Here is a 27634-nt window from a genome sequence, read left to right as displayed (position 1 = left end):
TTTTTGATGTTGTGGGCCTATATTTCTGCTGGAGGTCCTGGACATCTTGTTTAGACACATGGCATCATGGATTCTATCAAATACCAACAGATAAAAAAATCAATAAGTGACTGACTCTGTTAGAAATCTTATAATGGGCCATGTTTGGATCTTCCAACCGTACAATAATCCAAACACAAACCTCAAAAACAACACAAAAATGGGTCACTGAGCACAAAACCAAGCTTCTGCTGGCCATTCCAGTCCTCTGACCTGAACCCTATAGAAAATGAGTGGGTGAACTGAAGAGGAGAAGCACCAACATGGAGCTGGGAATCTAAAGGGTCTGGAGTGATTCTGGATGAAGGAATGGTCTCTGATCTCTTGTCAGGTGTTCTCTAACCTCATCAGGCATTATAAGAGAAAATTTAGAGCTGTTAAACTGGCAAATGGAGGTTTCAAAAAGTATTGAATAAAAGGGTGTCGTTAATTTATTTCATAATGATATTCCTTCCTTTTGTTTACATAATATGTACCACAAAACACTGTATAGGTCAAAATTATTGATTTTTCTTTTATGCCAAAAATCAGTAGGATATTAAATAAAGATCGTGTTCCATTAAGATATTTTGTAAACTTCCTACTGTAAATTTATCAAAGCTTCATTTTTCATTAGTTCAGATTCCAGATTTTCAAAGTTGTATCTCAGCCAAATATTGTCCTATCATAAACCATACATCAAATCATTCAGCTTTTGAAAAATGGACCCTTATGTGGTAAATATCTATCTATCTATATGCATGCGTGTGTATTTATATATACAGCACATTGTGGATGCAATTAATCATGATTAATCATTTGACAGCACTAATCTTTATTTATAATTAAATACATCTACTGAAGATGTAAGGGAAAACGTTAACATTACACCACAACTTGTCAAAAAATTGGTATAAAAGGTTTTCAAAGAACAAAACCAACACAAACAAATATTTTCCCCTGAATTGACCCATAAAGACAACAGAACTTAGAAATCACATTTTATTCAAGAATGACAACTGCACAATGTACTGCTATAACAGCATCTAAAAAAACCTACAGATTGGAAAAATCAAGGTAAAAACAGCAAAGAGAACAAGTATTGCAGCCAATAGAGTACAGAGATAAAAACACTCCCTTTGAAAAATAATACATTTAAAACAATGCAAACTTAAAGATTTCATGTAGACAACTCATAACAGTCTACTCAAATTGAACCTGCAGCGGGGTTAAGGAAGCTCTGAGAATCATGCATCAATTGAGACACTTGAGGACAACATCAGTTATGGTTGGACTCTGCCGAACCTGGCAACCATTTTATTCACTTTCCTCCAGTTCCTTCTTTAAACTGTTGAGAAAGGTCAGAGGTCACGGTTACACTTTCATAGATTCACCCAAAAGCCAAGTGACTGACAAAACATGGAGAAAAAAAGTCCCAAAATTTAGTGAGTAGTGTACATAAAACAGCTATGATACTTTAAAATGCAGTCTTAGGCAGCACATACACTACAAGTTTTTGAACAGTAAGATTTTTAATGTTTTTTTTTTTAAAGAATTCTCTTCTGCTCACTAGGCCTGCATTTATTTGATCCGAAATACATCAAAAGCAGTAATAGTGAAATATTTTACCATTTTAAATTTACTTTTCTATTTGAATACATTTTAAAATTGTTATTCCTGTCAAAGCTACATTTTCAGAATCATTACTTCAGTCTTTAGTGTCCCATTATTCTTCAGAAATCATTCTGATATGCTGAAAATTAGAATGATTTCTGAAGGATCATGTGACACTGAAGACAGGAGTAATGATGCTAAAAACCCAAAAAACCCCCACAGGAACAAAATTACATTTTAAAATGTATTCAAATAGAAACCAGTCATTTTAAATAGTACAAATATTTCCAACTTTTACTGTTTTTGCTGTACTTTGGATCAATAAATGCAGGCTTGGTGAGCAGATGAGATAAATAAATCTTACTGTTCAAAAACTTTTGACTGTTAGTGTAGATTTTTGGAATACAGCTGCATATTTATAGTTACAGCATTCATATTATAGTGCAACAAGAATTAAGTTCCTACAAAATCCCATTACCTTTTCAGATATGAGTGGACATTGTCATAGCCGTGGTACTTGGCCAGGTACACGAGCACACCTGTAGCGCAGCGGCCCTCTCTGGCACGGCAGAAACTGCAGTTACAGATGCCCCTGCATGGGGGGCAAAGCCACTCCTAGAAGAAAACAACATCTCAGCAACACCATCCAACCATTTAGAAAAATGCTAGCTGATCTGGGGTGTGTTTCCAATACAACGACATAACTCGCTGATTAACCACCATACGATGCATTGTTGTGGAAACAAACTAGCTAGTCACAACTGTTTCCCGAACACGGTCGCATCTCCGTCCTTTGAACCACATTAGTTCAACAACATAGGGCCATTGGTTAATGACGTCACAAGCATGTGGTGGAGAAATAACTTCTGCTATTTAACTGATAAGAGATCTTTAAGATGCTGCTGTATTGAACAGGGCACCTGATGACAAATTTACTGTTTTTTGTTCCCGGTCATTTTGCTTTATTTGAGGTTTGATTCATCGCGGGTTCCCTCTTACACCATACTCCAGGGTTCCCTTAGGCATGTATGCACATGTTCACTCTTCAAAAACGGAGCTTATTGAGGACGAATCGTTGAACCATGTTGGTAACGACAGAACTTGTGACCATAGTTGGCTAACGATGCTTTTGGGAAATGCACCCCAGTGCTAATACTTTCACAATATGCATAAGACTGACTGGAAAACGTCACTAACCGGGTTCAGGAGGGCATCACGGACATCTTCTCCGTATCGGTTCTTGAGACAAGGCCCGCAGAACTGCCCGCGAACTCCCACGCATTCTGGGTTGCGGCAGTTGGTCTTGGTGTCGGTTGTTTTTTGTCGACACTGATGGCAGGTGGATCCCTGACAGACAAAAGCACAGCCCACACGGTCATGAAGAGTCGACAGCGCTTCAAACGAGCTGAGAAATGAAGGCTTGGGTATGGAACAGGTGTTGTGATGGTAAAAGCATCATGCTGAAGGAGACTTACAGTGGCCCGGTTGTAAATCTTCTCTCTGACGTTTACACAGATGTTGTCCAGTTCAGCCTCAGTGATTTCCTCCACAGGCCTCACAACATGAGGAATCGTCAGAGTGCTGTTATAGCTGCGCCGACGTGGCTCTTTCTGATCACACACACACACGGGCAGGAAAATAAGAAGTAAAAATCAATCCAGTGGCACTCACCTTAATTTTACAAGACAAAATATGAAAGCTTGAGACTGCATGGACACTGCTCAGACTGGGGACAGTGAGATTTTTCCTTTTCAAAGAAATGGACTTTAACGCATTCTTGCTGAAAAGCGACAGTAAAGACATTGTTTTCAACACTGATAAAACAATGCAAATCAGCATATTACAATGATTTCTGAAGGATCATGTGACACTGAAGTGACCAGTGTTGGGGAAAGTTGCTTTTAAAAGTAATGCATTACAATATTGCGTTACTCCATAAAAAAAGTATCTTTGCGTTACTAAATTACTTTATGGAAAGTAATGCAGTTACTTCTGTGCTACTTTGTCACCCAAGTTGGGCTTGCTTATTTTTAACAACAAAAACAGAGTTATATTTTTGGCAACTGTAAAGTCGCACCAAAAGTGAACTGAATTAAGCGTCAGGCTGAAGGAAGTGCCTCTGCACCTCAATCCCAATTTCTCTCAACAGGAGAAGTGTCAGTGAATAAATGGAAAAACAGAGTAACTTTACTTTTAAGCAACTCATTTTCTTCAAGTTTAAAAGTAATGCGTTACTTTATTAGTTACTTGAAAAAGTAATCTGATTACATAACTCGTTACTTGTAATGAGTTACAGCTGAAGCCTGGAGTAATCATGCTCAAAATTCAGCATCATAGAAATTTAAAATATATAAAAATATAAATTGTAACATTTCACTCTCACCAACCCAAACTTTTAAACAGTAGTTTATAATTTCATCACACAGGAAACAAAAATGTCTCGATATTAACCAACCTCTTCTTCATCATCGTCGTCGCCATCGTCATTTCTGTTTCTGCGGACCAGGCTGTACTTGTCCTCGGCCTCATCCTCTGGAAGAGGGGAGGGTGGTCCGTCCACCAGTGACCGTGAGCGTGTGTGAGGACGGGATGTTCGCTCTGGGTTTCTCCGGCGAGCGGCGCTGGGTTCCAGAGAGCGCCGAGAAACACGACGAGGCTGTACAGAGAGAAGGGGAACATTCAATCAAATCAAGGTAAAACAAGAACTAATAAATCCAAATTAGTAGCATTGTATTGCTCACAATGATAAAATAAGTATTATTTCTTATTACTTTGTTTATTATTAGTAATAGTAATGTTTATCAATATTGTTAATGCTAACAAATTAATACCAAGTTATTCATAGTAATTGTTATAAATAGTTAGTATCATTTTATCATCAGTAGTTGTATTAATATCTTTTTTTTCTTCTTCCAATAACAGTACTCTGAAGTCTTACCGTATTGCCCTGTGACAAAGCAGCCTTCCTGGGAATGAGTCCAGGAACCTTATCCAGCTCTGCCATTAGCTTAGCAAGCTACAAGGAAGAGGTCGCAATTCTGTTTAAACTGGATTCATACTCAAACTAATCAAAACTCACTTAAAAATAATGAAGATCATCATCATAAGAATTACATTCAAACTGCAAATAGATAAATGCACACTAATATGCATGGTTGGATACATACGGAGTTACCTTTTAAAAAAATAGAAAGGAAAAAAAGCAACACTAAATTAAATGCACACTCTTAAAAATAAAGGTGCTTCACGATGCCATAGAAGAACCTCTTTGTCTAAATATTTCCACGAAGAACCTTTCTGTGTCACAATAGGTTCTTTGTGGCCACAGAAGGTTCTCCAGATTATTAAGAGGTAAGAAATAGATGGTTCTTTAAAGAACCTTTGACTGAATGGTCTTTGTGGAACCAAAAATGGTTCTTCTATGGCATCGCTGTGAAGAACCTTTTGAAGCACCTTTATTTTTAAGAGTGCATGCGTGCAGAAGTTGACTTCCTCACCATAGCTTTGTTCTCTTTGATGTTCAGCGCTCTCTTCAGCATGAAGTTCTCTCCCTCAGAGTCAGACTCGGGGTCTTTGGGTTTAGGTTTAGGGCCGGGTTTGGACTTGGACTCAGGCGACACTGGCTTTGATGGACTGGCCCGTTTGTTCGGGAACTTCATGGCTACTCTGAGCGTGAACGATTTGCGAGTTTTTCTGGGAGGCGAACAGGCCTCAGAATCGGAGTCCATTTTCTGTAAGGAAAAACCACTTGATCAATTGAAAATATTCAATCTTTCAAAGCCAGTATGTAATAAAGCAACAAGCAGAGACTGAAGTGTTTCCTGTGGTTACAAACCATTTCAGTCATGTCGTCGTTCAGGTCGTTCTCAAAACCGCTGCACGCATCCTCTTCCTCCGTCACAGGTAAAACGTTAAACACTTTCTCACTCTGAGCAGATCTTCTCGTCTGTCTCAGCAGTCTCTTCTATAGAAAGACGACCAAAACATTATCATCAAATGACTTTTAAGAGGGAGGTATAGAGAACCGTCTTTGATCTTTTAGGCATCTGTAAGGTCAGTTTAATGTATGGAAAAGTTAATATCATACCGAGGTCCCAAAACCATCAGATCCAAAACTGTCACAGCTGTCATCTGAGGAGGAGGAGGAGGTCTCCATGGGAAGCACAGCAGTGCTCCTGTAACTGCGCAGATTCATTCTGGTCGAGGGGGGAGACGCCTGCTGCCTCTGCACACAACAACACACAAAACATTCACAAAGAGTCCAGCAAATACACCTTATAAACCTGCTCAGCTCAGTCTGGATTTCTGTAGGGAGCAATTTCAGACATGCAGCTTAGAAAATCTACAGGGCCTGTTTTTGTTTCCAATATTCCTTAAAACAGAAAAAAAAGTGACAATTTAAAGTGGGTAAACACTGGAAATCATAATTAGATAAAAAAAATAAAGGAGTGCAGATGGGTGAGAAGTAAAAGTGAAGCCATCTCTGTTGGCTATGGATACTAGAATACTAGGCATAAATATTTAACCACTTAAAAAGTGCATAATTTCATTCAAGTTTAAAAAAAATAAAGCTTTTTTTAACAAACTTATTTTCACAGGAATAAGTTATTTGTATAACGTTAAGACATTTTATTTAAAATTCAGTCGGTCAACAAACAGTAAACTGTTTTCATAATATTTATAAATATTTCTTTACAAGCAAGTACTGATTAGTTAGATAGTTTGTGAGGATTGGGGCGACCCCTGCCCCCACTAAACACACGCCTACAAGTTTACTAAACCAGCAAACACTTGAAAAACAAGTATACCCTATGTATATATGTTACATACGGTCTAATAAATTCATGTCCCAAAGAAATAACATGGTCCATCGTTCAGAATCGTTTGAACTGTTAATTTCACTTTTATAGAGTTGAAACAAACTTTACCCACGCCACCAGAGCATTCATTCGCAAACACAAACCCACACACACAATAGCAACTGTTCTTGCAGGTCGATAGAAAACAAAAGCTGATATGTTTTACTGTACCTTGGAGCGCATTGTGTTGAGTTCGCTGTGATTTGAAGGGGTGTGAGTTTATACTGTTTCTGAGTCCGCTGTGAATGTGTGTGCCTCAGTCTTGTGGCGCCGAGTTTAGTCTGGAAGTTGGCGGGTAATTCTTGAAGAGGCGTGACTCTCTTCCGCGCCACACGCGAGTCCTGGAAGCTCCGTAAAATTTATAAAGTTACGCAATCAAATAGGCTGAAGATTCAAGAACTGCATTATCCATTTCATTATGAGCTGAGTATACACCTGTTGACATAATTGTATTAGAGATCCTAGGTTATTTGAATAAAGGTGAATAAAATCATGTTTATTTGGCTTTACACGCACTTACAGGATCTCTCGCTGTGGCGCCAAACCTCAGAGCTCATTTGCATAAGGACACACAAATCGCGCGAAATACTGACTAGATAAAACAAGACTAGACAAACAAGTTAATTTCAAGTTTATATTTTATTAATATCTTATAAATTGACAAAAGTTTAAAATTCCACCAACATAATAAATAAATCTTTAGTATCATATAAATGAAATAGTCCTCCATAATAAAATATAACAATATAACCACGTTGCCTTGCAGGCAGAAACAGTTTAATAGAAAAAGTCCTCTGTTATGATCATCACTTAAGTGTTTAGCATAGTTCAAATACATAAGAAACAAAAGAAAATCAGAGACCACGAGAGGCAAATTCAAGTTAAAACCTGAAAAGGCAATGTCAACTATGAAAGAGCAGAGAAAAGCTCTTTTTTTCAGAAAATGCATAATTTATGACATTTAAGATCAGTATATCCATTTCATGGTGAACTTTTACCCTTTATCAGTGTCAATTTAGAAGATGCTTTTATTGAATCCCCTAGGAACAACTGGGGTTAAGTGCTTTGGTTATAAACCAACTCTCCAGCCCTTACAGTGGATCAAATGTGATTAATTATCAACCCCTTCTAACAGCGTGTCCTAACTACATGCGACACGACAAGATTCCAGTGATGCGACAATGCAACGCAACAGAATCAAATACCACAGCCAATCAAAAGCTTGTGTGGGCGGGCTCTCTCTGGAAGCGCACTGCACTCGCAACTAAAGTTTGTAATTTAATTCATAAATAAAATCTTTTTAAGATTTTTAAATGTACATACTGAGTGACTGATACCATCTTTGTCATGGAAAACGCTTGTTGGTTCGCATTGTGTTCGCAGTTTTAATGTACGTGTTTGATTTAATTAAAAAATCTGAGGTAAACTAGGCCTATCTGTTGTCACGCAAAATTATATTAAAACTCACATTAGACACGTTTAACTTTTAATAAAGCGTATACCTAAGATTATCTACTGTCATATAGTTTGTATGTTGTTGTTCCAGCCGCGATCGTGGAAATAGAAACCGCTTGTAAAATAGTAATTTCGCATGTCGCCGTCGCGGCTTGTTAGGACAAAAACACAGATTAACATGGAAAAGATACCCTTTATTGTGACGTCGCGGCTGGAACACCAATATACAAATTATACAAATTAAATTATAAAACTATGAATTCAATGCGAACCAACAAGCATATTCCATAACAAAGATGGTATCAGTCACTCAGTATGTACATTTAAAAATCTTAAAAAGATTTAATATTTATGAATTAGATTATAAACGTATTTTGTTGCGAGTGCAGTGCGCTTCCAGAGAGAGCCCGCCCACACGCTTTTGATTGGCCGCGATATTTGATTCTGTCATGTCGCGTCGCGTCGCATCTGGTGTGGACAGACAAATTGCTTGCTGCTGGAATCTTGTCGCGTCGAATGTAGTTAGGACACGGTGTAAAGCTTTATAAGCGCTCAACTTCGGCCACGCCCACCACCTCTCCCTCCTCTGCGCGGCCGGCCTCTGCCCTGCCTCACTTCCTGATGCTTATGTTCCTGTTTATTAGATTTCTTTCTTTCTACTTTAATCCAGTCCCCATCACCAGACCCGGCCTCTTCAGATGCCGATTTCTTCTTCACCCCTTCACTGACAACTGACATTCCCGGTATTGGATGTTGGTGGTTAGATGGTGTTATATATGAGTTGTTGTTTCGGGGCCGTCCAGCATGTTGGAAGCCTCTGGATCCTCTCTGTGACATCTGATTAAACCTTCTGGCCTCCGCTTCTCCTCTTCCTCCTCCGTTGATTTTAAACGTGGGGTCATAGTATGCTTTTCTGTGGTAGTTGTGTTTAGCTCCAGCACTAGGGGGCCGCTCTCGCTCCAGGGTGCTTTCGGATGTCGTGCTGGATGGGCTGCTGCCCTTTGACCCCAGATGGATGGTGGAGAGTTTGACGGAAAGAGTGGGAGAGGAACTCCGCGAGTCTGTCCATGGAGTGAGAGGGCTGCGATTGGGCGATCTCCTGACCGCAGCGGCGTACGATGATTGGTTAGCGATGACGGACAGGAACTGAGGGAGGGTCATCTTGCCTGTGGACTCCTGGGCAGCTTGCTCTTTCCACTGCTTCATTCTCAGACTGTAAATCCATTTGGGATCAACACCTGATTGAGGAACAGAATATTAGAATGAGAAACCGAGACATTTTCCATGGATATGCAAAATAGGGCTGAAAGGACATTTAATCTCAGAAGGTCAAATTAAATATCAATTCAACTGGTTTATTTATTGTTAATTTCATGTGGGGTTTACAATTTTTGCAATTTGCAAAGTTTGTAATTGCTATTAGTATTTTTATTTCCAAATACAACGGCTAAAAATCTTTAAAAAATTACATTGCCCACATTAAGCTATTACTCAGTAGGAACTAGTTACCTATGAATTAAAGACAATTTATTATTTTTTACTCAAAAACTTGATAGTATAGGGTTGAATGACATCTGCATACAATGTACAATTTCGTGTAAAAATTGTTATTTATATGTTTATAATTGTTATATATGTTATATATTATGTACACACACACATATGTATGTATATTTAAAATACAAATAAAATACAATATAGAACTGGTAGTTTACTTGAAAATTGTAATCTGTTATTGATTCAAAACAGCATGAAAAATTGTAATATGTAATCATACTATCAATAAAAAAGTCTAATTTGAGTATTTTAAAATGTAATTTAAACTAATTAGATGTACTTCATTTTTGGAATCTGATTACGTAATCCAGATTACTACCCAGTTCTCAATTACTATATGTTATATTGCCTTTCAAAAGAAAGTTAATAATTCAAATAATTATTTGAATATGGCACCAAACAAGCTCTCTACTAAGCAGTATTGTATTACCTGAGTTGGACCTGCTTCTGTTGTGACCTTCCCTGATGCTTGGGGCCGTCTCAATGACCAGCTCTAAAGGTCTGATCACGTCCCTCCCGCTGTCTGGACTCCACTGCACTCTGTGCTCATGTCTCGTGAACTTAGGAGATCTCACATTACCCTGGCAGGAAACAAGGCACCAGGTTAAACATGTCCCCTTATAACCTTGATGGGACATTTGAAAATTTTGCATACAGGTTGCAAATATACCTAACGAATTTTACACTGTTTAAAAAGTTGCACATAAAAAGTTTTATTAAAACCATACTGCTTATGTAGTAAATGGCAACAGACATCACATCAGTTAACTACCTGAAATTACTCTCTACATTGACAAAATATCCAGTGAAATGTTGACTTTGTATATTTAACATGAAATTAAAATGAGTTCCTACCAATTTGAAAAAGAAGTGTATTTAATTGTAATGTACATGTAACTTGTAATGTACTTTGAAACCTAAAATTAAATATTTCAAAAGTGTTCATACTAATATTAATAAAAAAAGGCCACTCAAGCTTACTTAAAGAGACAATTTCACGACTGTTTCTTCATTTTAAATCATTATGTTTTAATAATCTTTTGTCATGTTTTAAAGAAGTACACTTATTTTGATGTGTTGACTAACATATTAAATATATACATGTAAAGAACTTGAATATAATTTTTAACTGCAGTGTGATATTCAGTATTGCATTTAAATGTAATATACGGTAGTTTAAATGTACTAAATTGCATAGCTTTGATCACAGGAATAAATTGCATCTTAAAATATATTCAAATAGAAAACAGTTATTTTAAATAGTAAAATATTCCACAATATTACTGCTTTTGCTGTATTTTGGATCAAATAAATGCAGGCTTGGTGAGCAGAAAAGAGTTCTTTAAACTAAAAAAGAAAAAAAATTTAAAATGTTACTGTTTAAAAACTTTTGAATGGTAGTGTAAATACGACATACAAGTTTTAATAAAAAATATTAACAGTTTACCATAAATGTGTGCTAGTACATTCGACAGTACTCCATATTTAAAAGACAAGTTATTGTGAAATTGCTATAATACATCTTTGATTGCAATTAACATGTATTAATATTTTCAAAAACTTTCAGTTTTCATTTGAATATAATTATTAAAATATAGTATTTTTGTTAAAGTGCTCTTTTTATGCTAAATAGTACATCTTTTCACACGGGTATTGTTGTTGTGCACATTATCTTTCATCAAAACTTGCTCTGCCAGTTTCCCTTTCAATTGTTGTCACCAAACCTATTCAAGTTCTTAACCAATAATCAAAATCAAGTCTTGTCTAACATTTTATTTTCTTACAGAATATGCAGTTTCACTCTGCAAAAATGTCACACTGCAGAATTGGTTGCACTTATTTTACAGGATATGCACTGCACTTACAGTGTGCAGTAAGTAATATAAATATAAGGAAACTACGTGGGCTTATCATAGGTTAGGTTTTGTTTTTTAGGTTTTAACTACTACTTGTACCTTGTAATTGCTATAGTAAGTACATTCAGAACGCTATTTCATGTAGACTGTACTGTGGTTCTAGTCTTTTTTTTTTTTTGGTACTTACCTCATAGTTTACTGTGCAGTCAATGGTTTGTGTGCCAGAAATTCCCACGATCCACTTATCCATCACAAACGGAGGCTGGAGAGTAATTTAGATTTTACCACAAACAGTAAAGCACATCAACCTAAGGCTAAAAGGCATGACAGCATCATAACAAGCATCAGGTCTTCTTTCTACTCACAACACATTTAAAACTTGTGTTGGTGGTTATGAGGTTTGTGAGGCATTATAACACAATCATCTCTGCTGTACGACCTCAGTCTCCTGCATTCCTCAAAACACGGTACAAACATAATGGAGACATAATTTACAGTGTTATATGACATTTCTCACCTTGGTCATCTTTAATACATCTACATCTGGTCTGTTGGCATTAAAGGTCACATCTTTGATATATGCGATTGCCACCTCATCCCCATCAAGCTCCATGTACATTTTCCATTTGCAGTCCTGCAGAGGTCAGAAATACAGAGATACAAATGAGGCAACAGTCAGTAGAATGAGGTTAAACTGTAGCATCTTATATAGATAAATGTGGCCATAAACATGATGCATGTTTTCATCAAACAGAAATGTAGACCTGTATGATTTTAGCTGTTTGAGGGCGTTATAACCCAACAGCACAACCTAGAGGACGATAATGTGTATTCAAATCACACTTGAGCTTTAATGGCTCTTTTTGCAAAGCACAAACCTGGGTGAAACCACCCTGTACACTTTAATCTAAATAGATTCTCACATTTCCAGGACAAAAAAAATAATAATAATCTAATTGCTTAGAAAAGTAATATCTCAATTTTCTAATTTTCTGAAGTAAGTAACTTCTTTCCATACAAAAAAATATATTCTGAGTGTTGTTTAGTGCATTGCTATTTGGTTCTAGAGTGTTTTGGCTACTCTCAATTCATCTCTATGATATTCTGATCTTCAAACTCCATCTTTCAGTTTAAGTCTATAGGAATTTTTCAGGAATTTCTGAAAAAATAAAAGCCTCTACTAGGTGACAGTAGTAAATGCAATCATGAGTTGCAAATCACAGTTTCATGATTTAAGATATCATTTAATGCGAGTGACGCTTGCCTGTGCAGAAGTCACCTATTCTGAGTGTTTAGCATGCTAAATAAGGAATTCTGGGAAGTTGTCAATGTATACTTTATTTTTTTTAAACATATTTTTTAGTATTTGTGCAGTATTTGTGACGGAAATTTCAACATTTGCATCGTAAACGTTCTGACAGATCAGTCCACAAGGTGACAAGTTCTGACAACACTGACCTGTACCACTGAAAATGAAACAGAATGAGGCAGAACAACAACTGGAGAAGGCAACAACAATAAACACAATAAACATCCCAGTAAGAGATCCACACAATTCTAGTTTAAACGAGAACAAAGATATTTTTATCGGTGATAACGTCTGGAAAGAAATAGCGGGGACACTGGACAAGGATGAAACGTTCTAGTACATGTTGAGCATTGAGAAAGTTGAATTGGCGACGGAGCCTGTTGATGAGAGAGACCACTCTGACTAGCTGTTCAGCTTAACAAACCAGAACAAGCAGAAAAATGAAATGTTGAAAGCAAGCAAACAACGAGTTGTTGTCAAGATAGACCACACAGAAAAATCTTATAATTTTACAGCTCATCAGGGCATTGCAAACAGGGCTGGATTTGATTTGATTTGATTAAATTGGATTTGGATGGACTTGGATTCAAACCTGACACAGACTCTGAGTACAGACGAATCCACGTCATGCAGGGGCAACATGCACTTATTATTTTTGAGGGGGCACGAGTGAAGGGAGTTGGGGGTTGGGCTTGTCATACTTGTCATGTGACACACAGCAGTCAAGACAGCTCTGTGTAACTGATGTAGGCTTACGTTTTATTTTTTAATCGAAATATTCCCAAACGTGTTAAATATATCATGAAATATCACGATTTTCAAATATGTGTAAATAAATGCATTTTGCACCATTCATATGCACATCTGCACTTTGTTGTTTCTGATGAGAGAATTCGCCAGAGAGCAGAAATCAGTTAACAAGCGCGCACTGAACAAAACACCGGCGTTTCAGCGATGACTCATCTGACCGCCTCTGATTGGCCACTGCATTTATAAGCTCAACAGAATCGTGTATGTTATAATTGTGTGTTATAATGCACAGCACTGTAAAAACTTGTGTTTCTGGCTCAGGTGATATGCCGCATTGAACGTTCTAATCACACCGGTGTGATTGTATCAAATATAAAAAAATGTTATTTGGCTATCTTTTGTCTTTTGGAAGCTGCATTCAAGCTGCACGTGCCCCATCGGTTTGAATGGGCATGACATCATGTGTACCATGAAAGATAAAAAATAAGTAACGACATAAAATTAAGATATAAACATTACCAAACATCTCACACTCAGTTGTTTAGGACTAATACTCTACTTGGACTCTACGAGGTAGAGCTGCACGATTAACCGTTAAAAGATTGCGATCTCGAGTCAAATACCCACACGATCTAATTTCTAAATATTTCTATTAAAATGTTTAATAGACTTCTGGGTAGAAGTCTGCTGCGGAGCTTGCCCCAGTGCAGACTCGGCAGAAGTGCGGATCGAGGGCGCAAAGAGGGCCCTCGCTAGCACCCTTCTGAATGCTAAAATGACGAATGGGACACCCTACGGTCTCATGAACTTGACTGACACGTGCACACGGCGGCCATTGTACGTCTGTAAGACCGCAAGTACACATGAAGTGCTCCATTTGGGACAGGGCCATTGTCTGTGGTGCGAGAGATTGGTTTGAAAATGGTAAACAAGCACTTCTTTGTTTACAGCTTGAATATCCGCAGTCCTACCCTGCGTTCCATTCAGAAGGGTTCATCCCTATGCCCTAATCCCTTCAAAGGGTTTACCCTCTGGAGTGAGAGCTTTGAAGCTTTGAAGGGTTGAAGGGTGTGGAGGACCAAACAACTGTTTCTTGAAGTGCCCTTCTGCGTCATCATCTGGTGCCAGAGGTGCCGTCATCATGGAAAGAATCAGCGCAAAAGATCATGGCGGCCCGAAGTCCTTCCGAAGGGCCCTTTCAAGTGGCCAGTTTTGAGCACCCATGATTGTTTTCACTCTGTTGTGCCCTTCGGAGGGCGATATATCCTGTTTGGAACACACCGCTAGTTCTGGTTTCCAATTTTGATTGACAGATGCAGACTACTGCCACCTGCTGGTGTGGATAGTTACGTGCTAGTTGGCCACTGGCTGTAGTATTTGTGGAGTGTTCAAACTTTTGGAGCAGAATCAGGCGATATGATACACCGCGGCCCACTTTTCGTTGCTTTCGTACAATAGGACAACAGAAGAAAGCTTAAAAATTGACACATTTAACACTAGCTTTTCCAGTGTTACAGATAATGTTGAACTTTGCTCTGTTGTAAAGCCATGCGGCATTGAGGTGTGGCGTGTAAACGCAAACATATCCTGGAGGAAGCCAAGCTTGAGAATGAATGTTTGAATGTCAATGTTCATTCACACACACGTGTTTCTGAGACAGAATGATGTGAAGACTGAAGCTAAGAGATCAGAGTGCAGAGAAGCGACCGTGTTCGTTTCTCAGGCATAACAAGAGTGGGAGACCTTAACATCCATTCTCATTCACATTAGCAATGGAGATGAGGCCCCTTACCGAGAGGCCATGCAAGAAACGGCTGAGCCACGCGTGCTGGGCAGAGCGGTAATGATCCGTCCAATCTGCCATCCCGGTGCCGAGGTCAAAGTTTACTGCTTAAAGCACGTGGCCGTTCACACTTACACAACATCTCGACAGAGAACGAGCCCTCTTCCTCGTGCGAGAGGTGAGGGAGCGAGAAAAGGCAATCGTGAACGTGCGCCTGTTTGTTTTGGACGGGGCTTAAAGGCGTCCAGTAACACGTCGGCCGAGCGCTGACCAAGCGTTTGCCAAACGTTAGCCCTTCCTAATAGCAGTGGCAGAAACAATGTGCGGTAATGACGGCCAGCGTGGTAAGCGTCTAATGACACCTCATACATAATTCAGCACCTTTCCGGCGACTAAGCCCTGATATCCTCATTAACAGAAACACTCTGTGCTGTCAGATGGGCAAAGCACAATCGCAGGGTCTCATTTAGGCTTTGAGAAGTGCAGCTGGTACCACGACACCGCCAGGAAAGAGAGAGAGAGAGAGAGAGGGAGATGCAGAGCGAGCGAGCGAAAACGGCAGAAAAAAAAACCTCGAGCAGAGCGGGTTTGTTTTATTTAGTGCAAAAAACCTTGCAGTTTGTAAAAACAAGGCTGACACGGAGGCTGACACCAGGCAGGGGAAAATAATTAGCTCTCATTTTCTCAGACTCCTGTTTCCTTCTTCCCGCTGAGCTTCCTCCCAACCAAACCACCACATGTCAGGAGAAATAGGAGGCAATTAGCGGCCCCGCTTCAGCCCCGCCGCACGCGTTGAAAGGGGACTATTTATGATGGGACAATGAACAGCTGAAAGATTAAATAACATTTGCCTTTTAAAAAGAAAATGACTTCTGGCTAAATTTTTGATTAAATTCAAACGGCAAGTGAAGACGCAGTCGCTCTCCTGTGTCAGGGGCCCAAACAAAGGCTCGCCGGCAAGAGGGGGTGGATGCTACACATCGTCTTGGATGAAAAATTATTTATCTTTCGCGGCCCTTTTTAAGTGAATGAAAAAGAGGAACAAAAACAAGAGGCTTGGGAACCGAAAATGCGTTTAGCGAGACGGCGGTCAGTCTTCGGAGGAGGCCGATAACAGGCATCTTTTACTTGAGGAAGACAACTTCAAATCGAGGAGCACTGCAATTGTGACAAAACATCTCAGTTATCACGTCTCAAACAAAAGCCCCCTGTTAACGTGGCAGATAATACACAGACCTAGATGCAAAAATGATGATGGCAAATAACAAAGAAAACTTAGAGTTTACGTACATTAAAAAGAACCACAAAAAAATGCAATTACTTTTTTAAGTGATCGGACATGAGTCAATGACAAGGGAAAATCTTCTATTTCTTGGAAATGTAATCATCTTGGTGCTATTTCCAATTTAAAATGTGGTGTAAACATCAATTTTCTTGAATGCATGTGATTGTCCACATCTCAGTCATTAATTTCCAAAATGTATTCATTTATTTTATATCAAATATCAAATTATTGTTTAATTCAGAACGTCAAAGTTTTTGGGGAGTTGCACCACATGACATTTTACAACCTGAACTGATGTTGACATGTCATAAAATGTTATTCAGTGTTTTAAGAGACTTACTGACCTTGACATACAGTTATGAGGGTCTACATGAGGGTCCTCTCTATGATATCATATTTCTTCCCTGCATACCTCTGCATGTTAGTTCGACCGCATGACTATGATTTGACTTTTGAAATTTTGTAGTTTTTTAAATATTAATAAGCAGTTAATAAGTTTTGATAAGTATAAGTTATAAAATAAATTAAATTAAAATATAAAGCATTACTTATTTTCTATATTGTTTTGTATGTCTTAGTATTTAATAAGGTTTTCTTAATAAGCTATTTTCTTCATTATGATATCAGGGCAGCTTTATCACCCTAACATGTTTGATTTTAAGCTCCAAAAATATCACAATAAAATGTAATGCTGAAATTAAACAGCATGATGTATTTTTGAATAAATTAATAGATATGACCAAAACTAAGTATTACGTCATTGGTAACCGCCCACAAAACCCTGGCAACCACTCAAAACACTAACAACATAACAGCATACCAGCATCTTGTGAGCAACAGAATAAAATGATGCCAAAACCAAAGATCGCATGGATTCAGTTTTGTTTAATAGATTAATCAGTAACTATCATACACATGATACGCAGTGGTGTGGTTTACCGTTTGGCCTGTGCCTGCTTTCCAGTGATATCCAAACACCAACTCCAGATTCACAGTCTTCCTCCAATCCTCCTCTGCTTCCTCCGTGGCCAAACCATCCTGAGAGAGAATGTACAGGTAAATACATTAGCTGTGACCTTGACAGATGAGGAAGAATTCAGCTAAAGCAACGTAGAGATTATTCAAATGCAAATTCATGTCAACTCTGATATAAAAGAAGATCTAGAAAGCGATGAAACCACAAAGACCACATGCCTTGATCAACGGCGGAAAGTGGAAGAGGTTCAGGTAGTCATGGGTAAGTTTCTCAATTTCGGTCTGAAAAAGAAAGATTTGACATAATGTTTAAAACATCACAAGAGGGATTTATGCAGTGCACTGACAATCAGCCAATGACCAGCTGTGTGTGAATGTAATGTAATTATTACCTGTTAATGGACTTTAAGCAGCAAAACAACAATTAACACCATTGTGTATCACTTATGAACATATAATTCGTGCTCTGGCATATGTCATATACATCTAGAGTAATTAATTCAACAAATCAGGCTCTCTATGGAGCACGCAGACGCATGCCCTACACGATCAGACGTGATGTCAGTTTCCAGCGTATCCCAGAGGAAGAAAAATTATTTCTCAGAGGTTGCTCTTTCAAAGCTGAGCAATATGACATAATGGAGTTTCATTTAAATACAAACGCTGTCATGGATATTTCTAGAATTCCTTAGTGGAGATAAAAAAAATTCCAAGACGCAGATCAATCAATTGTTTAAATATATTATCAAGCTCCAAAATGAATGTGGCATCTTCATATGAGTTCATATTGTGATCTTGACCTTTCTGAGCACAGTTTGAGCTTTGTTGAGAAACTAGAGGATATATATATGCCAGATGTTTAGGTCTGGGTTTCTTAGGAGGACAATCTGATGCTGGAGACCTCAAAAGTCTCTGTGTTCTCTCCATTCAATCTCATTGCTGTCTAGCAGAAGTAAATGAGCTAATAAGGAGATCTCATTCATGGTTTTGCTGTCCTGTGGATTAGCTGGCTATGAATGTGAGAGCTATGAATGTATTTTGAAACTCTGTTGCATTGATGGATTTAACTGTGCACTTTGAATCTGAGAAGCATGTGCCATTCAAAATACACATTTCTGGCATTTGGAAAATCTACAAACATGTAGAAACCTGCTAAGATTCTTTCCTATTAACTCGAACTTCAGAGTGTTCAAGAACTTCATGTTTTCAGTGACAATACAGTGGTGGCCAAAATTATTAGAACACTTGGCATATTTAAGAGGTTTAAGTTGTTTTTGTTGGAATTGGCCATTACAATATCCATAAAAGTATTGGCGGAACTACCTGCAACGGAAGGAATCTGCTGGAACATTGAAAATGATAGACTGACCCCCTCAAAGCCTGGACCTCAACCCCATAAAGCAAGATCTATTGTACATTCAAAGGAAAGCCTTTGGCTTGAGTTGCAGAAGGCATGGGCTAACAATAATATTAATAGTGGAAATATATTGACACTATGCCAGAGAGATGTGCTGCTGTAATTGCTGCAAAAAGTGGACATACCAAATATTAAAGTTAAAAGTGGATAAAAACAGTTCAGAGCAACCATCTGCATGTTTCATGAACATTATGAAATGAAATCATGTTTTGGAGACAAAAAAAAAACCCTGTCAGGCGGCCACCACTGTATAATGTTCGAAATAATCATCAATGGCACAATAAATAACAAAAGTATCATAATTATTTAAAAATAACAATTTAAAATATCACTCTTCAGTGTGCCAGTACATTTAAATGTGTGCCAATGAGCTGTTTAGTGCACTAGCACCAGTGTGTCCTGGAGGAAGCAGCCTGGTACCTTGAGATGTATGATGTGTCCTTTAGACGTCACACCCAGATCTCTCATGTCCGTCTCGGACAGCAGCAGCAGCCTCTGTCCTGTGATGTGATTCTGCTTGAAGATTTCGGCATACTGCTGCAGCTCTCCATCACCTACACAGCACACACAAACACACATGCTTATGTTTCTGTTATAACAGGGACTCTTTCAGTTAACTGTATCAGTTTGTATTGTTTTTATACTGACCTAATGATATTTTCTATCTTCTAACCCTTTACCGAAAAAGCTAACCATCAAAGAAACCATTCTAGATTTGTATTTGAATATATACTACTGTTTGAATGTTTAGTGTCAGAAAGATTTTTTTAATGTTTTGAAACGAGTCTCATGCTCACCAAGGCTGCATTTAGCAAAAAAAAAAAAAAAAATACAGTAAAAACAGTAATGTTGTGAAATATTATTACTATTTAAAATAATTGTTTTCTATTTAAAAATATAATTTATTCCTGTGATACAAAGCTAAATTTTCAGCATCATTACTCCAGTCTTCATTGCATGATCCTTCAGAAATCATTCTGATATCTTAATTTGCTGCTAAAGAAACATTTCTTCTAATTATGTTGAAAACAGGATTCGCTGATTAATATTTCCAGGATTCTTTGATAAGTAAAAGGTAAAAAAACCCAGCGTTTATTTCGAATAGAAATCTTTTGTAACACTGTGAACGTCTTTACTGTCACTTATGATCAATTTAATGTGGTCTTGTGGAATAAAAAAAGAATCTCGCTGGCCCCAAATTTCAATTTTGTATAAATATAACTATGATTAAGAATCTCACCTTGAAAAATCTGCTCCATCCAGAAATGCTGTAAAGACAAAATATGTTAAAAAAGGACAAAAATTGAAAGGTGAAGTCTGATCAGATCATCTCTGTTGAGAAATATTCTACCCACCACATGTTCTTCTGTCCAGGAGTGGATGGCCAGGTTTGGGAGAAGCTGTCAAACACAGACAGAAGAACAGAAAGACTCACATGTGCACACAGCCAACTGTCATCACCAAAACATTCAGCCAATGTTAATATCAGTACAGATAAGTGCAGATTCATCAGTATTATCAACAAGAACGATTGGATACCCACACTCAATTCATCAATTTTTGATTCTGTCATAATACAGTATATGATGCTCAATTGTAACGAAGAAGAAAAAATAAAATAAAATTGGTAAAATCCCTTATTTACATATGTGTAAAAATTATGCATTATAAAAGTACTTTTAATGCATTAATTATACATTTTATGCACCTTATAATGCATTGTGTGATCTCATGAATAACTGTAACACAGTTATAATGCAATATAATACTTATCTATTCACTGTTACACCATTAGAAAGCATAATGCATTAAAACACGTGACAATCAAACCTTAAAATATTATAATTATATGCATTTTAATTTTGGTTTAACAAATGCATTACAATGTACAATATCTTTATATTGCCTTATACATAAAGGCTTGAAATAAAGTGTTACCAAAATTATGTTAACTATAACTTTTGTTAGATGCTGTGAGGATGCTATTTTTGACATGTTCTCAGACTGTTTCCAACATTATTAGCAAATATTGAAGCTTTTGCTAAAATAAAAGCTAGCATTTTGTTTTTGATTATATAAACAATTATTAAAACGATGTGAAATTGTATCCATGTGTTTAAAGTAATGAATTATTCCATAAAATGTCAATTTCTCTTCAAAATTATAAGAGCATAATCCATCAGATGGACAGACAGACAGATTGCACAATATATCTCAGTCAATATTAATCATTGTATCACATGTTAAAAACAGTCACAGTTCTTTCAGTGATTTCAGCACAAGACTTCTGCATCTTTAGACATCAGAACAGAAAGATATTACAGTCTCACTTACATCATTGATATGAGAGAGATTTCTCATAGAGAAAAGGCATTTTTGCAGGGATAAATATAAAAACAGCATATCTGACATACCAGTGAACAATGAGGAGTGAGGGGAATAATATCAATATTTTAAAGGTGCCATAGAATGGAAAACTGTATTTACCTTGGCATAGTTGAATAATAACAGTTTTGTACATGAAAATAACATACAGTGAGCCTCAAACACCATAGTTTCCTCCTTCTTATGTAAATCTCGTGAATAAAAAAGACCACTGAAAAATAGGTGAATCAGAACATAACACAGACTGTGAGACTATTCACTAATAGTTACGCCCCCAACATTTGCATATACCCGCCCATGTTCTAGGCCAGCCGAACCATCAGAAGTTTTGCAGGTATTGGCAGATCATCTAAATAAATGTTATGTTCCAGGCTGTGCAGAGGATGTGAAGTGCAGGGATGGGTTGGTGTCTTTATTCAGAAAGACACGGAAAGCAAATAACGCGTTCTAATAAAATAACGCGAGCCACTAAAGGGACATGGTTAGCTGCTTGCTAGCGGTAGCCTGTTACATTACAGTACATAAGATTTCACTTACCACATAAACAGAGTAAGGAGAGATGACTGAGGATGATGGTGAATGATTTACAGATCCTGAGCACCACTGACAAGCATCTGATCTTGTAAAATTTGTGGTAAGTACTGCATCTGATCTTGTAAAATTTGTGGTAAGTACTGCCGCTCCATAGTATAAACAGAGTTTGAGCAATTGCAAATCTCAAAAGCGAAAGTGAAAGTAAAAAGCGATCGTGCATTTGAAGGCAGTTTCAGTGCCCGCATATTAATAGCGGCTCCCTGATGCCTGCATTTTATATACAGCATAATTACCCGACGATATAACTGCGAGAGAATGTATTGAAATATATATTTTCCTCCCTGTGTTTCCTTCCTGCTGTGAGCTACTGTGCATTGTGATGAGCTCAGTGAAAAGAAAAAAAAATCATATATATATATATATATATATATATATATAAGATGACAGATATAACGACTGAATTGTGGCTTTTATATACATTTTAAGAACCAACTCAGTGGTAGAGCATTGCGTTAGCAGCACAAAAGGTCGTGGGTTCAATTCCCAGGGAACACACATACCGATAAAAAAATAAATAAAAATGTATAGCCTGAATGCACTGTAAGTCGCTTTGGATAAAAGCGTCTGCTAAATGCATAAATGTAAATGTAAATAACAAACAGTACTTATTAAATAATATACTTTACAAGATTATACGTATGTGCAAACTGAATGTTATATTTTTGGACATTGATAATTCCAATTAAATGTATATGTATTAACATTTAAATTTATATTCAATATAGTTAGCTGAACTTCCGAGTGATTTTGACCCACTTAAGTAGGACTTAAGTACATCTTTACATGTCATTTCATAATCCTGTTGTCATTGAAATATGGTTAAAGTACTGCTGAATGTACTGGCAAGCATTTGTGATAAACTAAATATAGTTTTATACAGTAATTTCTCTTGAAACTTGTATGTCATGTATATAAATATATTTGAAGTTATACATTGTAATGACAAAGCTGTGTTTTAATGTATTTCCAATACATTAAATGTAATATCAAGCAACATGCTACAGTTAAGCGATTTACATGTCAACATCAAAATAAGTGCACGTATTAAAAGTGTGTTTAGAAACAGTCATGAAGGTGCACTCTGATTAAATACGTAAGTGGCCTTTTATTTCATTAATAGCATTGTACTAAGTACAGTTTAAAAAAAAAATACTTTAATAACTCTCCTTTTTCACAAGGGAGTACCAGTCTTTAACTGGATTCAGTGATATATCGAGTGAACAGTAAAGAGGAAAGTCTGATCAGATGAACAGATGTAATGCATTTCAGTTCTGCTGGAAGAAATATTGAAATCCTTTCTTGCTCATGTTTTTCATTCTCTCTCTCTCTCTCTCTTTCTTGATGGCGTGCGAGTTCCTCACAGTCTTCACACTGCTCAAATTGGCCAATCTTAATGTCAGTGAAATGTCAGTTGTTCGTAAGTGTGCGCTGTCCTCGCCACGCTGACATGCTGTTCTCTCTCGCTCTCCTCAGCATGTGGCTATACATCCACTTCATTTGCCATAAATAACATCTATAAGGACCCGGTGGGCGTCAAGCGGCCTCACCTAATACAGCCTTTACAGGAAATCAAGGAAAGTGACTGCTCTAACCTCCACAGCACACGACAGACCACTTACTTCCACTTAAAACTATTCTAAAAAACTGCATATTTTATCCAGCAAACAAATACTGTTCCCAATAGAACAGAAAGGATTTAAAAAGCACAAAAAACACTCACCTTAAAAACAAGCTTGAGTAAAACCAGTTCGTTTTGATAAGACAACAAGTTTCACTACCAGTGTTCGGACTGATAACTTTAAATACCTTTGCTTAAATGGTCAAATTAGTTTTGTAGACAAAAGTAAATTATGACTTTCTTTACAAAAACTAAAATGTTGTTTTATATGATGGAATAAATTTGTTGAAATGGATATCAAATAGAAGAGAGTGAGCAATTGACCTGAATATACTGTTTATAAGTATTTGTAATTCAATTTGTTACATCAGTTTGTTTTGATGAATTCACTTATAGCAAAAGAAACTGTAGATGTGTCCAAAATGTTGAATGTTAGTGTATATTTTTAAATTAAAATATTTTCAACATAAGTGCTTAATAAAGAGCAAGAACTTTATTTAAGAGCATAATTACACATTCTCAAATAATTTCAGAAATTAATTTGAACCACACTATCCACTCTTTTTCTATGCCCCATGATGCTTTGCGCAAATTATGGGAGTAACATCCAGAAAAATGAACAGAGTAATAAACATTTTAAAAACTGGGCGCAATAAGGTCACATTAATCTACTCATCCTTAAACCTTCCAACAGTAAAAGTAAATGTAAAACTGTAAAAGAATGAACAAGTGACTTTTAACATGCCATGAATAACCCATAACATTTGATTATTCTGCAGCAATATTACAAATGTGTCAAGTAACACTGTAGTAATATATGTCTGTATGACGTAACATAAGTTGCCAAAATCAAAAATGTTCAATAGCTGGAACATTGAGTGATACAGGTTCAAAGAAATTTCCTTCATTTTGACATGATAAATATTGTATTTAACTATTTTAGAAACATTTCAGGAAACACTGCTAATAGGGAACAGAAATTAAAAGACAATTACATTATAAAGCATCCCCTAGTGAAAAATAAATACACTAAAATGTATTTCCATGCTAAGTTTACTGCAAATACATTTACATATTTATGTACTTAATAAAAATACCCTGCAGTTGTACTCTTAGTATACTAAACTGGTATACTTAAATTCTGCTGAATTTGAAGAACTAATTTTGCACTTAATGCACTTTGATTGTGTGGAAGTAGTGCTGAAATAAATATATACTGAAGTATATTTGATTGTGCTAAAGTGGAACTATTGCAAGTATACTTCAGATACACTTTAAATATCTTGCATTTAAAGACTGATATTATTCAAAGATCATACAGTCCTCATCAACAGTGACATTAAAACACATTTTAGGCTTAATATTAAGAAATATGCATTGTGCACATGTAGTACTCCAAATAAAGTTTAATTATAATTTTTATATCAGTAAGTCTCAAGCGATATGTCAGTAAATATGTTAACAGATTTTAACTATACTTAGTATTAAATATGAGTATTTTAAAATATATTACTTTTTTTTTTTTTTACTAGGGCTACCATGTCTCAACAATCCTGGAAAGAGAAGTGAGGATTTGGGGAGAAAAATAAAGAGATTCCAGTTCATTATTCACAGTTTATATTGCAAACTACAGTGGTGGCCAAAATTGTTAGAACACTTGTCATATTTAAGAGGTTTCAGTTGTCCATTACAATATCCATAAAACGAACTACTGCTGGAACTACCTGCGACGGAAGGAATCTGTTGGAACACTGAAAATGATGGACTAGCCCCATCAAAGATCGGACCTCAACCCCATCAAGCAAATTTGAGGCAAGTTAGATCTATTGTACATTCAAAGGAAAGTCTTTGGCTTGAGTTGCAGAAGGCATGGGATAACAATAGAGTTGAAGTTCTCAGGAAATATACAGACACAAGCTAAAGTGCTCAGAGCAACCATCTGCATGTTTCATGAACATTATGAAATGAAATCATGTTTTGGAGGCAAAAAAATATCTGTCAGGTGTTCTAACAATTTTGGCCAACTCTGTAAATCAAGAGAGCAGACCACAAATTGCAGTATATATTGTCTTTTTTCATACCGCTACAGAGGAAAAAAATGAAAATAATCAGAGGGAAAAGATGCAGTGGAGTAAGAAGAACTCTTGCCACAGATATTCTTGTTACAGTATATTACATCACATTAAAATACCAAGTGTTACTTTATTTTCCTGTCTGAAAATAGAATAAGAAAAAGGAAAATATACAGCTCATCCAGTCAAACCAACAGATAAGGAATATGTCCCCACACTGTAAGTGTCTCCCTTAACTTAAAACAGTAGGCTTTCTAATAAAAAGGTGGATGGGGTAGGTAAAATTAGCAGTCACCCCAATACAGTATCTTGGGGTCCTAATTACTGTCATCAGACGAGTCAAACGCAGCTAAGCTCAAAGGCATGGTGATTTTGCGTCCCTGTCTAAGCGAGCAGGTCTTGGAGGAGTTGAGATTGGCCAGTGGGTCCAGAGGAACTGATGGAAAATCCAGAGGAAACATCTGATCAAAATCCCACATGATGGCCCGCAGCTCTCCATCTGAACTCAAGTCCTCCTCCACACTTGAGTCAAAAAATATCTCTGAGCTTAATGCTGCCGCCAGAGGAAGTAAGAACTGAGAGGACGAGGACAGATGGAAACAGAAAGAGAATATGAAAATGAAAAAAAAGTAAAAAGGACAAACACAGAAAAATAAAAAATAAAGCGAAGGAAATCAGTAACATAAACAAGATTTGAACAGTGATTCAGAAGGCAGTGATGAGTGTAAAATCGTACAGCCGAAGACACACAGCCAATCAAAGATTGTGCTCTAAATACTCATAAAACAAGCTAAAAATGTTTCTGCTGGCATGTGTGTTTATATATATAGCGTTCCTGTAGCTCAAACAGTAAAGCGCAGCAATTGCACGTCAAGCATGTGGAATGGATAATCTGACAAAATGTTTACCTTCAATGCAATATAAGTCGCTTTGTATAAAAGCATCTGCCAAATGCATAGATATAAAGGATCTGCTGCGGCTGAAGTCTGCAGTGAAACACTGCATCCCATGATGCTCAGCTAAGCTGCAGGTCACATATGTGAGTGGCTTGTTTTAATTTTTATTAGGTTTAGACCTCTTAAAGGAATAGTTCTCTCAAAATGCCATGACTTACTCAATCATAACAACACAATTTGTCTGTACATCTTTTTTCATGTGAAAAAGAAGTGTGCTTAATTGTTTTGAATGTGTACTTGTAGTGTAATCTTAAAAGTCTACTTAGAAAAAAACTGTACTCGCATATAATCAAAATGAAATAAAAGGGACACTTAAGTGTACTTAAAGTGAGTTCGCGTTCATGTTTCTTAACACACTTAAGTACACTTTTAAATTCACTTTGTAATAATGTCAAATTAAGTTTTACTTTAAAGTACATTTTAAATCATGTTTTAATACTCTGTTGTCATATTTTACTGTAAAGAGATACACTTATCTTTATGAGCTGACTATCATGCTAAAGCAAAGTATGTGATTATACTTTTAACTGTAGTGTTATTCATTATTACATTTAAAGTTAATATATTTTAAACACTAAATTGCATTTTAAGTACTGAATTGCAACTTCATCATTACGTATGTCTGTGTAATTAAATACAAATGTATTTAAATACATGACATACAAGTTTCAATAGAAATGACATTTAAGTATATTTTAGTTTACCATAAATGCTTGTCAATACGTTCAGCAGTACTTTAACCATATTTTAAAGACAATAGAACTAATTATGTAATTCAGCAATTTGTTAAGCTATTTTTAATTTTTTATAAAGTTTAAAAATAATAATTTTGGATAGTCTTTATTTTAAGGTGTTCTTGTTGCAGTGTAATTATACATTTAAGTACTGAGTAATATTAATTAACTACATGTACTTACTATATGCTTAGGTTTAGGATGAGGGTTTGGTTTAGGGTTACTGCATGTAATTATGTATAATTTAATGTTATTATAATAGTAAGTACAAGTAACGTGCAACAAGGACACCTTAAAATAAAGTGTTACCATATTTTTTCCTTTTATCACAATTAACATGCAATTTTCGGTTAGGGTTGTAACGGTATGAGATTTTCACAGTATGATAATCGTCTCA

The 27634-nt window shown here is 36.6% G+C and overlaps 2 protein-coding genes across 4 annotated transcripts in view; both read right to left on the bottom strand.

Moving 5' to 3' along the window:
- Nucleotides 1–886: 886 nt before the first annotated feature.
- On the bottom strand, nucleotides 887–6817 carry cdca7a (cell division cycle associated 7a). Its single transcript, XM_058786836.1, has 10 exons — nucleotides 6663–6817; nucleotides 5720–5857; nucleotides 5468–5596; nucleotides 5130–5363; nucleotides 4571–4648; nucleotides 4088–4288; nucleotides 3108–3242; nucleotides 2830–2979; nucleotides 2111–2247; nucleotides 887–1366 (listed from the first exon to the last, which is right to left on the bottom strand). The coding sequence occupies exons 1-10, from the start codon at nucleotides 6672–6674 to the stop codon at nucleotides 1336–1338; spliced, it is 1245 nt and encodes a 414-aa protein (XP_058642819.1). The 5' UTR covers nucleotides 6675–6817; the 3' UTR covers nucleotides 887–1335.
- Nucleotides 6818–8341: 1524 nt separating this feature from the next.
- Nucleotides 8342–27634, bottom strand: part of map3k20a (mitogen-activated protein kinase kinase kinase 20a) — a 40440-nt gene continuing 21147 nt past the window's right edge. For 2 of the 3 annotated variants that reach the window (XM_058786834.1, XM_058786833.1), the window contains exons 12-20: nucleotides 20234–20278; nucleotides 20119–20146; nucleotides 19299–19432; nucleotides 17681–17743; nucleotides 17426–17524; nucleotides 11877–11993; nucleotides 11547–11621; nucleotides 9934–10084; nucleotides 8342–9184 (exon numbers count right to left, since the gene is read on the bottom strand). In XM_058786834.1, the coding sequence (XP_058642817.1) occupies nucleotides 8499–9184; nucleotides 9934–10084; nucleotides 11547–11621; nucleotides 11877–11993; nucleotides 17426–17524; nucleotides 17681–17743; nucleotides 19299–19432; nucleotides 20119–20146; nucleotides 20234–20278 (1398 nt within the window). In that variant the 3' untranslated portion in view covers nucleotides 8342–8498. Of the gene's footprint in view, nucleotides 9185–9933; nucleotides 10085–11546; nucleotides 11622–11876; nucleotides 11994–17425; nucleotides 17525–17680; nucleotides 17744–19298; nucleotides 19433–20118; nucleotides 20147–20233; nucleotides 20279–22213; nucleotides 26123–27634 lie in introns of those variants that run through there. The other variant, XM_058786835.1, reaches the window with a different exon arrangement.

Source organism: Onychostoma macrolepis, chromosome 09, assembly GCF_012432095.1.
Source record: "Onychostoma macrolepis isolate SWU-2019 chromosome 09, ASM1243209v1, whole genome shotgun sequence".
Classification (NCBI taxonomy): Eukaryota; Metazoa; Chordata; class Actinopteri; order Cypriniformes; family Cyprinidae; genus Onychostoma; species Onychostoma macrolepis.
Note: the sequence above shows the minus strand (reverse complement) of the source record. Positions and strands in the feature narration are given on the sequence as shown.

Excerpts from the sequence above, each read along its gene's own strand:
- cdca7a (XM_058786836.1), bottom strand. Across the intron at positions 4,649-5,129 it reads TCAAAGAGAACAAAGCTATG|CTTGCTAAGCTAATGGCAGA; the intron begins GTGAGGAAGTCA and ends TCTTCCTTGTAG. Across the intron at positions 4,289-4,570 it reads CTTTGTCACAGGGCAATACG|CCTCGTCGTGTTTCTCGGCG; the intron begins GTAAGACTTCAG and ends CTCTCTGTACAG.